The 18664-nt window shown below is 40.4% G+C and overlaps 1 protein-coding gene across 6 annotated transcripts in view; it reads right to left on the bottom strand.

The window, feature by feature from the left end:
* TRIM2 (tripartite motif containing 2) overlaps positions 1–18664 on the bottom strand; it is a 185303-nt gene that overhangs the window by 15558 nt on the left and 151081 nt on the right. For all 6 annotated transcript variants that reach the window (XM_089670443.1, XM_089670445.1, XM_089670442.1 and 3 more), the window contains exons 4-9: positions 17177–17328; positions 16110–16290; positions 15149–15872; positions 11645–11748; positions 7599–7766; positions 3516–3684 (exon numbers count right to left, since the gene is read on the bottom strand). In XM_089670443.1, the coding sequence (XP_089526569.1) occupies positions 3516–3684; positions 7599–7766; positions 11645–11748; positions 15149–15872; positions 16110–16290; positions 17177–17328 (1498 nt within the window). The remainder of the gene's footprint in view (positions 1–3515; positions 3685–7598; positions 7767–11644; positions 11749–15148; positions 15873–16109; positions 16291–17176; positions 17329–18664) is intronic.

The following is an 18664-nucleotide window of genomic DNA, read 5'->3' on the forward strand; positions in this document are numbered from 1 at the left end:
GGTGGGGGGAATAGACCAGGGAAATATCTGATGAAAAAGCTGAAAGAAAAGAAATTAAGAAATTTTATAGATAAAATAAAAATTGAAAAAGGTAAAAATGGTATATTCAACCACTGATATCGCTAATACATTCCAGAGTTACTATTGCGGTTTATATGGAGTAGAAGGGAAGAACCAGAAAGATTCTGAGGAGGAGAGGAAGAAAAGGAGGCAGACTTATCTGAATGGAGCCGGTTTACCTATACTATATAAAACTACACTGGCAGCTTTGGATAATCCAATATTAATAGAAGAAGTCAACTTAGCATTAAAAAGTACAGCAGTAGGAAGGAGTCCTGGACCTGATGGGTTTACTGTAAGATACTATAAGAATTTTAAAGAAAACCTAGTCCCTAAATTATGTTCATATATGAACGCACTAGGAGAGCAGATAAAGATGAGGGATGAATTTTTACAGGCATATATAACAGTAATACCCAAGGAGGGGAAAGATTGGTCTCAGTGTCCCAGATATAGACCCATATCTTTGCTGAATACTGATACAAAATTATATGTGAAGGTATTAGCCACCAGGATGAAAGAACTGATGTCTGGCTGGATAAGCTGAGACCAAGTGAGATTTATTCCGAATAGAGAGGGAAAGGATAATGGTTTAAGAGCATTGCTTATCCTACAAAAGAATGAAAGAGGAGTGAAACTGGGAATTATTCTGGCAGTAGATGCTGAAAAAGCTTTTGATAGAGTTGACTGGGGATTTATGTTTGATATGCTGAGAACACTAGGAATCAGAGCCAGAATGATACAGTGGATTAAAGAGTTATATAGAGTCCCCTCAGCTACAGTGAAGGTAAAAGGTTCATTATCAAAATTTTTTAAGATGTATAACGGCTCAAGACAGCGATGTCCCCTGTCCCTGTTGCTGTTTGTTATCTCCATGGAACTGCTATTAGCAACTGTTAGAAATAGTATAGATATTAGGGGAATGAGGACAAGGGATGTTGATCATAAAGTGGCAGTATATGCAGATGATATGCTGTTTTATATTAACAATCCCAGATTAACATTACAGAACCTAATGAAAAAATTTAAAGAATATGGGGAGCTAATTTGAAAAGTGAGATATTAAATATAAACGTTCCAAAGGCCGAGAAACAAATTCTACAAAAAGAGTTCCCCTTTAAATGGAGAGAAAAAGAATTAAAGCACTTGGGAATAAAATTAACATTGCATATAAAAAATTTTGTATCAGGAAAATTGTATCCTATTAATAAATAAGATAAAAGATGAACTTAGGAAAATGTCTACAGGAATACTGGTCGGAAAATATAGTTAAGATGATCATAATAGCAAAAGTGTTATACAAATTTAGTATGATTCCAATATACCTTCCCGGGTCTTTCTTCAGGGTTCTCAAAAAAATGATACTTAGATATGTGTGGACAAACAAAAAATCAAAAAGTTAAGTATGAAGTTTTGTGCTGTAATAAATAAACGCCAGATTTCAGAAGGTAATATAATTCAGTGCTATTATCACGAATTGTTCATTGGATACACAATATAAAGGGGAGAAGTTGAGTAAGAATGGAAGGCGCACTTAGTAAGGCACCATTAGAAAAGTTTATTTGTATACCACAGGAATTTCGCACTTGGGATGAGGACACAAGCACTTTGACACAGAATGTATTTAGGATTTGGGATGAAACACACAAGCAGAAGGAATGGAAATTTAATTAACTGTCAATTCCGTTGGCGGGAACTAGATTTTTCCCACAAGGAAATTACAATATTTCAGGGAAATGGATATTGGATAAAAATGCACGTTTAAAAGATATTGTGGATAGAGGAGTATTATATTCGTTACACGAGTTGAAGAGTAAAAAGGAAATATTTTCCACACTGGATGAGTGGCGATATTGTCAAATAAGATATTTTGTTGCAAAGCTTCTACAACCACTAAGGAATGAGGATGAAATGTATCCATTTGAGCAACTGCTGAGTATAAATGGAATACAGAAACCTAGTACCTCAAGGATATATAGAATACTTACTGAAATAGAGGGATTAACATGCCCAACATTTCTGGAGAAGTGGGAAGTGGAACTTGGAACAAATGAATTGAATGAGCAACAAAAAAAAAATGTTTAGTTTAACACATGGGGCGGTGAATATGAATATAGTTGAAATTAATTATAAGTGCCTAGTAAGATGATATATTACACGCAAGGTGATGCATAAATTAAGGCCAGAAGTTTAAATTTAATGCTGGAGAAGATGTGGGAGTAAAGGCACAATGGCACATATCTGGTAAGACTGTCCCAAAATACAAGAGTTTTGGAGGGAGATCATGCAATATATACAAGAAATCCAGAAGATTAGTATACAGATGGACCCGTGGGATTGCCTATTTTATAAATCAGAGCTTTCGGTGAAGCAATATAAAAATTCAATTTTGTTTAATCTTGTAAATGCAGCCAAAGGCCTGATTCCTAAATATTGGCAAACATTAGAACCCCAGAAAATAAAAGACTGGATGGACAGGGTGGAATATATATATATATATATACACACAGAATGGAAGAACTGTATCGTATAGATGAATACAAAATGGAAAAAGTCAAGAGGGATGGTATAATTTAAAAAAACAAGAAGATTTTTAGAAGTAGTTGGAGTATGGGGGGGGGGGAACAAACAAGAAATTGGAAACAAAAGGAAGATAGAGGACAAAGAAAAATAGGGGTAAATAGCGAGTGAGATTAACAAAGAAGAACAAAAGTTAAGGAAAGGACCAAGAAGATACGGGGAGGAGGGCGGGAGGATAAAAAAGGGGAGGGGGAATAGAAATTAAATTAAATTAGAAATTGGTTTATTATGGATTTGTCTAAAAAAAAAAAAAAAGAACCCTGCCAGCAACAATAAATCTCTCAGCAGCCAGTAACAATAGACTCCATCCCTCAACAGTAGATCCCTCCCAGTAACTTATGATCCCCCAAGGAACAATAGATCCCCCACCAGTAACATTAAACCTCTTCAGCAACAATAGTCCCCCCTTTCCAACAAAAATGTATTCCCCAGCTGCCAGAAACAATCAACCCTCCCCCCAGCACACCCCACCACTTCTTGCCATTACATACATCCAGTGCTGGAGGTGTCGGCACTGTGTTCCTCCACATTCCCGATGAAAAAACCCTGGATACATATATGGATATGCTTCAGGGAAGGCGAGGAAACTAGCTCACTTTCATTATTACGGTAAATGCTGCCAGTTAATAGAATAAACTAAAACAAAAATGTCTTGATAGCATTGGTACAGTTCTCCAGCAGAACACAGAAAGTGGTGCAAAGGTGCAGTCACATAGCAGCAGTCAAAAGAAGGCACAAAGAAACAAAAAAGACTGTGCCCAGGATTTCACCCAAGTGACATGCCTCCTGCAAATAGTCACTAGTGTGCATTATCCAAGCAATGGCAGGAAATACTGCACAGAAGAAGGAGGTGTACATATTGTCATGAAGCATACCTGCAAACTGCTTGTCTCCATTTCCTCGACTTCCAAACCTGGTCACAATTTTCCCATTGGGCTGGAAGATGAACACACAGCATGCTTTGTTGTCTACCACTATAATATGTCCATTGCGATCTACTGAAACTCCCTTAGGACCCATCAGTTTTCCTGATCCAATTTTTGTCTGTTATAAAAAAAGATAAATACCACCAATGAAGCACATAACAATCACCTTTTTATTCCTCCTGCTTTAAAGTCTTGAGCAGCTTATTTTAACTGTTACCCAGAGTTCAGTAGTAATGATTTTTAGATAAATTAATCCTTATAAAGAGTCTGTTTGCAGTCAGGTCATCCCAGACCCACAGACTTGCTCAGAGAATGAGCAACAGAGACATCACAATGCAGTGCTAGGCAGAAAGCAGAGCTTTCATATGTAATATGAAAAATGGCTACCCCCTTGTACATACATATTTAAAAGCTATACCCAGAAGTAAAGATTGTAAAACGTGAATACTCAATATCAAGAATCTTTACATAAAGATTATCATATTATGTATACCATAGGCTGTAGATTCCCATAATAGTCGCATACATTCAATGCAATTACATTGCTAAGGTATACTTAAATGAAAGTTGCTGAGAGATCACAGTTTGGCACAGACATTAGAAGACCAAAAAGGTGGGACTTTTAAGTTGCCCTCACACATACTAAATAGGACATACAATGTGATTAAAATCTCCTATGTTTTAATTGTTACACATACAATAATACAAAGAGTTTTTTCTTCAGATGGAAGGGCCAAGAACTTGGGGACCACCACACCTAGCCACCCCAAGTACCTGGTCCTTCCATCTGAAGAAAAAACTCTTTGTATTATTGTAAGTGTAACAATTAAAACATAGGACATTTTAATCACAGTACATGTCATACATGTGTGAGGGCACATTCCAAGAAAAAAATCTTTAAAATTATTTTATACATACATATGAACCCTTCTAGAGGTGTCACAGAAGAAGGAGTCCCTAAATGCACAAAATGCATAGTAGATCTACTGTTGCACGCCTTCCCAGCTACCAGCAGGCAAGATTCTGAAAAATACTTTGAGTTTAAGATGGAAAAATATGAGTAATATGCTGAAGGGTGGGGACGAGGATGGCAAACTGTGAAAGAATTATTTTAACTGTAGTTGAATTTATGATTTCAATGCATGTTAAAAAAAATTTTCTGTGTGTTTTTGCATATATGTATATTTTATAAACCAGAATCTTTATCATGTTTATGTATTGCATTGATCTAAAGTATTTGGTTGATCCTGCCAGTTACCTATCTTCCTTGTTCTAAACTGACCACACAAAGCACAGAAACTGATTTGTTCTTGTGTGGTCAGTTTTCATCCTTTGGCCGTCCATTCAGAAGTACAGCACACTGTGCAGACACACAGCATGACACAGAAGACACACAACTAATCTCAGCCTACCTCTGGCACATACTCCCTCCCAACTACAGCCTTCCTCTTGTCCACTGCTCAAGCACAACATGCATCTTGCCTCAGGGGGAACAGACTATGGAACAAGCACATTTTGTGTCTGCACAGTATCCTGCCTGTAACCCCCTCAATTATCAGGAAGAAGAGGTGCACGATCACATGACAGAAATGTTAAATGCAGTTATGGTACCTACATACAGGTGAAACTCCAAAAATTAGAATATCGTGGAAAAGTTCATTTAATTCAGTAATGCAACTTAAAAGGTGAAACTAATATATGAGATAGACTCATTACATGCAACGCAAGATAGTTCAAGCCGTGATTTGTCATAATTGTGATGATTATGGCTTACAGCTCATGAAAACACCAAATTCACAATCTCAGAAAATTAGAATATTGTGAAAAGGTGCAATATTCTTGGCTCAAAGTGTCCCACTCTAATGAGCTAATTAAACTATAACACCTGCAAAGGGTTCCTGAGCCTTTAAATGGTCTCTCAGTCTGGTTCAGTAGGAATCACAATCATGGGAAAGACTGCTGACCTGACAGTTGTGCAGAAAACCATCATTGACACCCTCCATAAGGAGGGAAAGCCTCAAAAGGTAATTGCAAAAGAAGTTGGATGTTCCCAAAGTGCTGTATCAAAGCACATTAATAGAAAGTTATGTGGCAGGGAAAAGTGTGGAAGAAAAAGGTGCACAAGCAGCAGGGATGACCGCAGCCTGGAGAGGATTGTCAGGAAAAGGCCATTCAAAAGTGTTGGGGACTTTCACAAGGAGTGGACTGAGGCTGGAGTCAGTGCATCAAGATCCACCACACACAGACGGAGCCTGGACATGGGCTTCAAATGTCGTATTCTTCTTGTCAAGCCGCTCCTGAACAACAAACAACATCAGAAGCGTCTTACCTGGGCTAAAGAACAACAGACCTGGTCTGTTGCTCAGTGGTACAAAGTCCTCTTTTCTGATGAGAGCAGCTTTTGCATCTCATTTGGAAACCAAGAACCCAGAGTATGGAGGAAGAATGGAGAGGCACACACTGCAAGATGCTTGAAGTCCAGTGTGAAGTTTCCACAGTCTGTGTTGATTTGGGGAGCCATGTCATCTGCTGGTGTTGGTCCACTGTGCTTCATTAAGTCCAGGGTCAATGCAGCCGTCTACCAGGAGATTTTGGAGCACTTCATGCTTCCTTCCGCAGACGAGCTTTATGGGGATGCTGACTGCATTTTCCAGCAGGACTTGGCACCTGCCCACACTGCCAAAAGCACCAAAACCTAGTTCAATGACCGTGGGATTACTGTGCTTGATTGGCCAGCAAACTTGCCTAACCTGAACCCCATAGAGAATCTATGGGGCATTGCCAAGAGAAAGATGAGAGACATGAGACCGAACAATGCAGAAGAGCTGAAGGCCGCTATTAAAGCATCCTGGTCTTCCATAACACCTCAGCAGTGCCACAGGCTGATAGCTTCCATGCAACGCCGCATTGAGGCAGTAATTGCTGCAAAAGGGGCCCAACCCAAGTACTGAGTACATATGCATGCTTATACTTTTCAGAGTTCTGATATTGTTCTATGTACAATCCTTGTTTTATTGAGTGCATGTAATATTCTAATTTTCTGAGATTGTGGATTTGGGGTTTTCATGAGCTGTAAGCCATAATCATCACAAATATGACAAATCACAGCTTGAAGTATCTTGCTTTGCATGTAATGAGTCTATCTCATATATTAGTTTCACCTTTTATGTTGCATTACTGAAATAAATGAACTTTTGAACGATATTCTAATTTTTTGAGTTTCACCTGTAGTTATAACTGTTCACAACTACTTTTTAAATCATACTTACCTAGCTGGATGAAAACACCTTTGATCGCTCAGTTCTTCCTGGCACTCTGAGCAGAGAGCAGTGACTGTTAGTCACCGCTGTCTGCTCTGCCCCCCTACCCAGCGCTCACTGTGGAGGGAGCGGGAGTGGCTGACTAAGGCTCTCAGTGGCTCTCTGAGGTCAAGATCTTTCCCCAGCCTGGACCGGCTGAGTGACATCAGCCGACAGCGAACTTTAGCCTGCTGTCAGCTGAAAATGGGTCATAGGAGTGCAGAATAAACTGTACTCCTGTGATCCACAAGAGAATGCACTTTAAAGGATCTAATGATCAACTTTTAAATATAGAAGGATAAAAACATATGAAGTTTTAACCACCTTGCATGTTGTACATGTGTGAGGGCACCTTAAAAGTCCCGTTTTAATCTACTAATTAATAGTCAATTCATTTGGTGAATAAGGCTATATAGGGATAGTGAATGTCACTAATACAAGGGAAAGGTTATAAAATTTGACCTGGTCCAGTATTCAGTTCATATTTTTATCAATAGCTATAAATGACATGTGTTACTATATAGTCTATAACTTTCAAATTATAGTACATATATTCTGGTTATCAAAATCTCTATTGCAGCATTAAACTCAAATATATGTTTGCTAGGCATTCACTCATGCTTTTCTTGAATGTATACATCTACAATCCATTTCAAGGCATCCACCTGTAAAAGCAGAATCTACAGTGCAAACAATTAGAGCAACATTAATGTGATATTATATCAACTCCTACCTTAAATTTGCCATCAGACGAAAATATGCTGACCCACTTGTTGTCGTAATCTGCTATGATGATATCACCACTTGGGTGAACAGCGACTCCTGTTGGCCTCTGGAGTTGGCCTGGTGACCTTCCGCGGATGCCAAAACGACTTTTAAACTGTCCATCGTTTGAAAAGATCTAACAGACAAGAAAGAAGATCAAATTTGGGCTAGTATGCCATTTCTTTCTATGCATGTCTTTATCTAAAGATTTAGTTATTACACGTACAGCTGTAGTTAAAATGGATTCATACATCCATAAAAGTAGTTATAGACTTCTATCTTACAATGATCTAGCTTGTCTTTAAAATAAGTATTACAATGAAATTTACATTTAAATGATTTTTGTTAGATAGTCAGTTAGATATTAAACAACTATTAAAGTGACCCTGTCATCCAAATGAACCTACTATCTTGCAGCCGATAGGCTGCCCTCTGCAGAAGGTTTAGAGAGTAAACAAGAAATCATTGAATCCGCAATGGCAGAATGAATATGTACTTCATAAGTGAGGGGATTTGCGTAAGCCCAAAAAGGTCACAGAAAGTGTTTTTCTAACATAATTTGAGATTTAAATTTGATTACCTTCAGCTGTGTAAGCAAGCCTGAGAATACAGTGGAAATTTCCACTCATTGGTTTGTGAGCTCAAACTTTGAAATGTGTCCACATCCTGTGCTGCTCTATTACAAAGCAATATACAGTTAGGTCCATATATATTTGGACACAGGCACAATTTTCATACATTACCAACGACTGGGATTCCTCCTTTCTGATGCTTTGCCAGGCTCTAATTGCAGCAGTCTTCGGTTGTTCTTTGTTTGTGGGTCTTTCTACCTTTAGTTTTGCCTTCCATCAAGTAAAATGCATGCTCAGTTGGGTTGAGATCAGGTGATTGACTCGGCCATTGCAGAATATTCCACTTCTTTTCCTTCAAAAGCTCCTGGGTTGCTTTTGCAGTGTGTGTTTGGATCATTGTCCATGTGTACTGTGAAGCGCCGTCCAATCAACTTTTCTGCATTTGGCTGAATCTGGGCTGACAGTGTCTCTCTAAACACTGCAGAATTAATCCAGCTGCTTCTGTCTTCTGTCAGTTCATCAATAAACACCAATGACCCAGTACCACTGCAAGCCATGCATGCCCATGCCATCACACTGTCTCCACCATGTTTTACAGATGACATTGTGTGCTTTGGATCATGAGCTGTTCCAAGCCTTCTCCGCACTTTTTTCTTTCCGTCATTCTGGACCAGATTAATCTTAGTTTCATCTGTCCAAAGAATGCTTTTCCAGAACTGGTCTGGCTTTTTTTGGCAAAGTCTAATCTGGCTTTTCTATTCTTCAGGCTTATGAATGGTTTGCACCTTGCGGTGAACCCTCTGTATTTGCTCTCATGAAGTCTCCTCTTGATTGTAGACTTTGACAATGATACACCCACCTCCTGGAGATTGTCCTTCACTTGTCTGGATGTTGTGAATGGGTTTTTCTTTACCATAGAGAGGATCCCGCAATCATCCACCACTGTTGTCTTCCATGGACGTCCAAGCCTTTTTATGTTGCTGAGCTCACCAGTGCATTCTTCTTTCCTTGGAATGTACCAAACTGTTGATTTGGCCACTCCTAATGTTGCTGCTATCTCTCTGATGGATTTGTTTTGTTTTTGAAGCCTTTCAATGGCCTGTTTCACTTGTATGGACAGCTTGATGTAGGTTCACAGCAATAGATTCCAAGTGCGAATACCACACTTAGAATCAACTCCAGACCTTTTACCTGCTTAATTGATGAAGAAATAACAAAGAAGTAGCCCACACCTGACCATGAAACAGCTCTTGATTCAATTGTCCAACTACTTTTTGTCCCTTGAAAAAGGGGGAATGACTACTCTTAAGAGCTGTAATTCCTAAACCTTTCCTCCAATTTGGATGTGCATACCCTCAAATTAAACCTGAGAGTGTGCACTTTCAGCCTATATCCATTATATAACTATAGCTTGAATATGTTTTGGTAAATACCTGAACAAAATTGTGCCTGTGTCCAAATATATATGGACCTAACTGTATAAACAAACTAGTATGCCCAAGTAACTAGTAATGGAGCTCCACATTATACCTATATGTCATATGTTTCAATGCAAACAGAAACATACAAAGACCGCACCTTCTTGTGTTTCAGATCACAAAACAGATGTGGCTCTGAAAGGGTAAGCTGAAAAAAATCAATGCACAAATCAAACATGTGGTCCAAAAAAAGAAGTCCCACCAAGTGATCTTGAAGCAAACATTTCACAATAAACATACAGTACACTTGCAAGGAACAAAAATTAAAAAACTTTTTAAATACGGTGTGTTGCCTCCCCTTGTCAGTAGTGGGTTGATCTATTTTAATTAAGATGATGTGGATGCCCCAACCTCTTTATGTTTTGCACAATTCTCCAATGTGGGTAATGGGGTCTGGTTTAGAAAGATAGATACATTATTTAAGGATTTGGTGTGCAAGCAGAGACAGGCTAGACTGCGCCTCCAGGTGCTGCAGCTGCCAAAAGATAGGGGAGGATTGGCCCTACCAAATCCGTGGAGCTATTTTGTGGCAGCCCAATTCCAATATCTACAGGGTTGTGCATAGGAAGAGTGTCCAGCTTGGTATAGCACCCGGGCATTGTTGGGCTGTACTTCACATCCTACATTAGTTGAATCATTGGAGGCAGCCACAATTCGCTACAGTCCATCTGTTGATGAGGCTATGGCGATTAACACACGCTATGCTTCATTATACAGGGTTTACAGTATACCCCAATATGGGACAAAAAAACATTTTATCAGAGCTGGATTGGCTACACAATTTTAACAATTGGAAGCTAAAGGGATTTATGTGACTCATATACTGCTAGGACATTGAAAACTTTTGAGGAGTTAAGAGAAGAGTTTGGCCTGTCAAATAAATGCTTTTATCAATATTTGAAGATAAGGCATGCACTGACAGTTCAAACAGGAGGGTTGGAATGGGGCAATGCTCCTCTCTTCGGAGCTCTAGTTAGAGCCAATTTCACTAAAGGGTTGATATCAAAACTGTATGCCAGCATACACCTAGCAGTATTGGAAGAAGATGTGGATCTTCCATGTTGAGCAAAATGAGTAGAGAATGTAGGGAACTGACAGATGAGTAGTGGAATTATATCTTTAAGTTAGTAGGGCGAATATCTCTGTTCCTGTAAAAAAAATATTGGCCTAGATCTATGTAATACATAAGGCATACTATACACCAAGGACATTTTTCCTGTTTGAGAGACATCTAGATGCATTATGCCCAAAATGTGGAGATTCATCTGTGGTGATCCATCTGGAGATGCCCAAAATTGTATTGGTATTGGATAGATGTGGTGGGTACAATACGTTTGATATTTGGAACTAATTTTCCAGTAGAACCAAATTATGTGTACTGGGTTATATGGATTGCCAACTGGCCCCCTTTCTAGCTCAAGTAGCGGTGTTGGGGTGTCTCTATCAAGCCAGAAAGCTAATTGCTCAAAAATAGATAGCCCCCCTGCCACCTCCTTCCACATAGATTGGTTGAAAGTAGTTAATAGCATGTTGGTAAGGGAGAAACTTGAGTACGTGGGAAGGGGGTGTGTGGGTAAATTTGAAAGGACATGGCTGTATTCCAGGATTGAATTTCTATCTCAAACCAGCACAGAGATCAACTCCTTGAGTTTAAACCCTGCTTCAATGCTCAACATCCCAATAGCCCCATGCCAGAACCTCTTCTGACCACTGACTTTATTTCACTGGACTATTGAAAGAAAGGGGGCAACATTTAACTCTGGTTGGGGTTCAAGAATCAAGAGCTGCTTTAAAAATGCTTATAGCTACACTGTATGCAGGCATCACCGCAGCATCAGTACTCATTTTACAACATAACATGTCCACTTTACAGCACTTATAATATGAGATGTTTTTGTCCAGATCAGTAGCAATCTCATGTCTTTGGAAACCCAGAGCCACACTGATATTTTTCTTTACGGTACCTGGACACACTGGTTGTTGCTATCTGCAATCAAGATTTTTCCATTAGTTGATGCAGCTACACCCTGAAGATTGGTAAATTCTCCCTTGTTTCTTCCTTTTGTACCTATATGAAAGAAAAAATGTGGAATATCAACAATAAGGGGGAGCTAATAGATGAAACACCTATGACATGTTATAACTTGTTGACAGTAAATAAGACCTGTGTGTCTAGACCAGTGGTCGGCAAGCCGCGGCTCGGGAGCCACATGCGGCTCTTTGCACACTTTAATGCGGCTCTTCTGTGTGCCGGGCGCCAGCTCCCCTCCCTCCTCTCGGGCGGCCGCCCCAAAAGTCAGGACTCTGCAGCTAGCCCAGCAATGGGCAAACTACGGCCCGGCGGACCTTTTAATCCGGCCTGCGGAGCGTGGCAAACATTGGCTGTCAGGATGTAGGCAGGGCAGCGTGACGAACTCCTCTCCTCTCACAGTCCGCCCTGAAGACCGGAACGGCGCGGGAACACGGCGAGAGGAACGCACGGAGCATAGGGGGGATGAATTACTATATGGGGGATGAATTACTATGGGGGATGAATTACTATATGGAGGATGAATTACTATATGGGGGATGAATTACTATATGGGGGATGAATTACTATATGGGGGATGTATTTTCAGTTTTAAAAATGTGGCTCTCAAAATAAATTTCAATCGTGGTTTTGGCGAGATTTGGCTCAGTTGAAAAAAAAGGTTGCCCACCACTGGTCTAGACCCATTTTTACAGTTATGAGCCATTTTAGAACTTCAGCAGAAAAGGTTACAGGTTCTTCCCTTTTTCCATCCATCTCCTGCTGAAGCACTCAAGGCAGCCACCTCTTCTATTTACCCTTCGGTCTAGCCGTGGCAACAGCTCTGCATATTAACATAAGTTTCACACTAATTTTCAGGACACAGGAGGCTAGGATCTCAGATTGTTTTCATTCTGTGAATGGGCAACAGAAGAAAAGGACGGGCAGAGCTGCTGCTGTTGTATGAGAAGGGTTTCTCCTGTCAGAGCACCAAGAATGTAGTGACAGTGTTACTGAGCATCAGGAGTATAGCTGTCAGATGTAGATTAAAAAGACATTTCCACAGGTGGTATGTACCTCATTGGACTTAACCCATACTAAGCCAACAGATTTTGCAAAGTGGCTGTATTCCTGGAATTCCGCTTTAATGGACCAGACCTAGCAAAAGGTCATAAATCACCCTATAAGGATCACCAATGAGAAAAGCGGACACACTGATTAGAGGTCATTGTTATCACATGAGTCTCAATGGCACGTGTTCAATATCAAACTGTGGTCCCAGCTTCCATGTAGTTGTTGATGCTGGGGTATGTTCTTTACATTCATTAGTGCTGAGGAAGCTACTTGGATGAGGGGTGAAATGTGTTTAGCCTTACTGAATAAAAAGTCCAGTTGAAGGCAACCTACAGTAACTACCAGCTCTATCATGACCATGAAAACATACAGACCCAGCTCACAGAAATAGAATTTGCTTTCAAGTGCCAAATATTACCATACTTGTGTCATTGAGAGCACTGATTCATTAGGAATCAGTGTTTTGTGAATTTAAGGAAGTTAAATATTTTTTAAAGTTTTAGTAAAAACCTTACTTCATATGCAGAAGATAATGAGTTGGACAGATGTCCAGCTTTGCCTCTATTCATATCTTCCTGGCATTAGGAAGGCATCGGTTTTATATTAGATTAGTACATTTCCTATCAGCACAGACTCTGTTACATGCATTACAACCTATGAGATGCTGCCTGTAACCAAACATATGCATATTGGAAGGAAACAATAATCCAATAGTCTCATCATTCCTACAGAAATAAACAAATGTTGTCTTGTGTGGGCCCCTTGGCCATTGATAGATACAGAAAACTCTATAGTTAACTTTGCATAGTTTGCTATACATTTTCAAGCTCAAAGTTCAATTTCATGTAAACAAATAAATATACAGATGAAACACATACTGTATATGGAAGCTTTTTACCTCCCAAAGCATTTGTATTTTTGCACATCGAGTCCTAACATATATACAGCTCCATAACTATGCACAGACAGGTGACACCACTTACAGGTAAAGTATATTTGAAGCCAAAACTTTTTTTCCTATTTTGGATAAAGCACAGCAGAGTTAAAACCACTGTCAGTTTTTTTGCCATCTGTGTCTTTTTAGATAGATTCCCCTTCATTTCCTGTCTTGTGGACTCAACAAGAATTGAGAGGATCCCCTTCCAGTGTGAGGGAAACTACCTCTTAGGCAGTTGTCAAGGGAACAAGTGTTTATATTGGAAGATATCCCCTCTATTCCTGTCCTGGTGGCAACTCAAAATTTTGGATTTGCCCTCACATTTTATTGGTTCCCAGTCCTGGCACTCCCTCTCATATGCTGCTGTACAAGGATTTGCAAGAAGCTAATCCCAAGTCAACCTATATTCTTCTCATTTTAAAGAAATATCTTTTTTTTTTTTACAGTATTCAACTCTTTATGGGACAAAGTATGTGTAGTACTTTGTCCCATCTTCCTAGGCGCCCTCTGATGCTAGCTGCAATGTCAGACAAAGTGCCCCCCACTTGGTGCACAGCAACCCAACACCACAGCTAGCAGGGATACAGCTGCTTCACAAGCGAGTGCCTTACAAGCCTTACCTCCCCCTGCATTCTTTTTGCTGGTGCTCACCTTGGGCAAGTGCTTGCAGTCTAAGATAAACACTCACTAGCAAAGCAGCCATCTCCTTGCTAGTTGCAGTGCTGGGCAGCCATATGTCAAGGGAAGCGCCCTGTCTGACACTGCAGCTAGCGTTACAGGGCACCTAGAAGATGGAACAAATGGGTTGATTTACTAAAACTGGAAAGTGCAAAATCTGGTGCAGCTGTGCATGGTAGTCAATGAGTTTCTAACATCTGCTTGTTCAATTAAAGTGGTTGTAAAGGAGCGGGGCTGAGCTGAAGCTCTGTGTGTGGCTTGGGAGTGAGCTTGCTTGGGTGCCCCCATGGCAAGCTGCTTGCTCTGGGGGCACTCAGCAGGAGGGAGTGGGCCAGGAGTGCTGGCAGGGGATCCGATAAAAGGAGGATCAGGGCTGGTCTGTGCAAAACCACTGCACAGAGCAGGTAAGTATGACATGCTTGTTATTTAAAAAAAAAATGCCTTTAATATCACTTTAAGGGTTGATAAATTAAAGCCAATTACTTCCTATGCACCAGATTTTCCACTCTCTGGTTTTAGTAAATCAATCTCAAAGTACTACTTTGTACTTAGTCAAAACAGGAACTGACTACTGTAAAAAAAACAAAACGTTATAGTCTTTAAACTGTACACATGTGAATGTATTAATAAATACAGGGCTGCATTTATTTGTGTCCTTTATATCAACCTGGAGTTGACATTTCATAACACTAAAAAGTATATTTAATAAAATACATAAAACATGACCACACTGAGTAAAGGCTTGGAATCTATAGGAGATACTCAACTTACCAACTCGGAATATCAGGTCATCTTCTATGGGGTTTTCTTTCCTTTTACCCGTGCTATACATACTTGCTGGCCTCTTCACAGCTTTCTGTTTTACGTGTCCACTGCCTGGAGATTTTACCCTCCGTTTTACACCTTCTGTTGTAGGTGACACATCTGCAGACTTCACTACTTTCAGCTTAAAAGGACTTCCTTTAATATGCTGATCATACAGTCTCAAAGAAAGCGTGAAATCACCCTCCTTTGGAATTGTATACAAATACTCATAGGTGCCATTCTTATTGTCTAATATTTCTCCATCTGTTATACTCCCATCGGGGGTGCACAGCTCAGCAGAAATGTAGGCACTGCCAGTTTTACAGAGTTCTCCGTCTTTGTCCTTTGTGGTAATTGTAACAGACATAGGCTGACCAACCACACTCTGCCTTAATCCTTCACCTGTGGCCACTGTTTCAGAAGCCACAGCATTTGTAGTAAGTATCGTCCCAAGGTTGTGTATAGATTTTTTTAGTCCTTCAGTTTCAACTATAAAGTCCAACTGGTCATTTTCATGAGGATGTAATGGAAAGTCCTGCTCAGCCAACTCGTTCAGTTTGTCGCTCATTTGCTTTTTCACTAGCAAGACTTCTGTTTCCGTTCCATGGTTGAGTGCTTGTGCTGTAAAAGTGCTACAACTTTTTATACTTTCCTGGCCTTCAATTAACGTGTCCAGCTGTGCCTGGAGGACCTATGGGGAAAGTACAGGTTGTACCTATTACTCAGCGAATCAGCATAACCAATAAAATCTAAGCGATAGTTAAAGGACAGAATGATTGGATAATACACGATAAGTAGCCTGCAATGAAATAGATCATGCAATGTTTTTGTAGACCAGTAACCAAAGCTTGCCCCTCCTTTATGTTTTGCTAGTTAAAAGTATACTGAGCAACATGCCTTTCCCGATAAGGAATAAGTAAACACTCACTTTATGTTTCAGTCCATAGTTCACTTCCAGTTCCATGAGTAAGACACTCTTCCGCACATTTAGTGTTTTCTGTAAGTCCTCAAAAGTGGAATGGATTTCATCTACAATGCTTGACTTTTGTGTAGCTAGCTGATTGATGATTTCAGACACAACATGAAGGGCCGAGTCTATTTCTGGTAACCTAAACATGTTACATAAATCTCTATAAGAAATATATCATGTGCAACAAAAATAAGCAGGACATAAAATTATGTGAAAATTACAATTTAAAAACTAAAATACGTTTAAAGTAAACTTCTCCCACATCTGGACAATTCAAACTTAGTACCTTATGAAACGTAACTCATAAGTTCCATTAGGCTATGGCAGCTTAAAAATATTTCCTGTAAAATTTGAGTATGTCCCTATCTCTGTATCCTGAGTTTCCCTTTTATACATAAAAAGGGAATCTGTCATTTTACCCATTCAGGAAAAAGTGACAAGTTCTCCCAAAAACAAAGCTCTCATATCCACTAATGCTCGTTTTCGCCATGCTCCTTCACTACTGTATCCCTCAGAAATACTTGATACTTCTGGGTATGTGGGAGCATGTGGCTCTCTCTTTTTCCACCTAGGATGAAGTGCTCAGTCCTGAGCAGCCACCTTCCTAACCCGCATACTGTCAAATGGGGGAATATAAAAGGACATTAACACTAACAGAAACAAGGCGTACAAAGGGATTGCACACACACACATCAATGTGTCCAGCAAAAGTAACAGAAGTCAGGGCGAACTATAATTCCACATTTACATAGGTGACAGTCTCTACTGCCCTTCTGAAAAGCAATCCCTTGCCACCCCGCTGTAAACAAAGCTTAATACTGTCATTATGCTTCAATTGCAGAGACATTTTTTAAGATTTAAGATACTGCAATAAACTGTCTATTGTAAGCACGCCTTGCGGTATTATAGTGTTGTATTTTTCTCCTTGGCTGTCTTTGAGTCATGTGCAATTACTTAATACCCAATGCTCATTAATCAAGCTATGCTGGTACATTAGAAGATGGAATAAAGATTCATTACAGTACCTTTTCTTAACAGCATCTAGCTGAGCCTGCAGCGCTGCCTTATGTTGTTCCACCACATCTTTGAGTGGAACTGTGGGGTGCTCGGCATGCTCCCCTCCAGTACAGTCTTGGCACATAGCAGTCTCACATGACTGGCAGTAAAATTCCATTACCTGCAGCAGAACATAAAATAACATAGATGCAGATCATGTTTGGAACTGAAACTACATACAAAGTAGGCACACTACTTTTCCACCTCATTTTTAGCTAAAAAACAAACAATGTTTTTATTAGTGTTTCCCCTATGTTTACAGCCGGGACACAGTGGATGCCATACTGGATCTCTCTCCTCCCTGCTGCTTGATTAGACAGCATGGCCTGGGAGATGAGAGTGGGGAGGGGCCTGCAATGGTTTTGGGTGGATTGGCAGCAAGGAACTCCAAACCTATATAAACCAGGGCTGGAGAGAGAGCAGTCCTACAGCCCATAAATGGACTCCAAATCTGCTACCAACTGTTGGGTGGGCCAGAACCCAAGGGAGGCTTAAGTGTGGGGGCAATGATTGGGTTCAACTGAGACTTATTGGGGGGGGGGAGGGGGTGATGGAACTTGTATGTACTACTTTCTCCTAATCTCTGTACTGCTTGTTCTCCACTATTACATGCCCCTTTATATGTCAGTCCACACCATAAAACTGTCCTCTCCATACTGCCTGTCCCCACGATCAACTTCCCCTCTGTACTGCCTGTCCCCACCATTAACTGACCCCTCTGTACTGCCTACCCCCACCACCAACTTCCCCCCATCTTTGTCCTGCTTCTTTTTCTCCCATCGACATCAATGCAGAGGCATTTTTTACTTCCAGTGATCCCACCAACGCAGGGACATTTTTTATTTCCATTGACACCAACAATGCAAGGACAGTTTTTCCTCACACTGATGCCATGGCATTTCTTTCTTTGTCACTATTAACGATATGTTGTGGGTTCAAGGCACTATATGTGTGCAGTGCGTATAGGGAATAGGTACAGGTTTTGTTTAATCATCCCCCTTAGCACTTTCGCTGCCAGGTCCATACATTGTACTGACCTGACAACGGAGGGGTTTACACACAATCCGGTAGCACTGGGATTGTGTACTCACAAGCAGACCCCCGCCTGTCAAGTGAAAGCAGTCGGGTGGTTGCCATGCATTTTGGGCTCCGCTTGCCTATCTGCGGGCCCAGGGCTTACAAGACGGGTGGAGGGGAGGGAGGGTTGAGAGCAGACACACGTCCTCTCCTTCTTAATGTAACCTGTAAATCAACATATATGGAGGCCACTTCAGGGTCACCCTGTCACTATTCTAGCCAGTAAGGAATGTATTGCAATGCCATCTGCATTGCAATACATTCAGTGCAGCCCAGAGGAGACATCCAGGGTCGTTTAGACCCTGAATGTCTCATTAACGAGAACCTATCACTAAAAATCATCACCTAGGGGAGCGTTGGTGCATGAAGAGAACTATGAT

Source organism: Staurois parvus, unplaced genomic scaffold, assembly GCF_062004578.1.
Source record: "Staurois parvus isolate SC_StPar_1 unplaced genomic scaffold, SC_StPar_1.0 ptg000090l, whole genome shotgun sequence".
Classification (NCBI taxonomy): Eukaryota; Metazoa; Chordata; class Amphibia; order Anura; family Ranidae; genus Staurois; species Staurois parvus.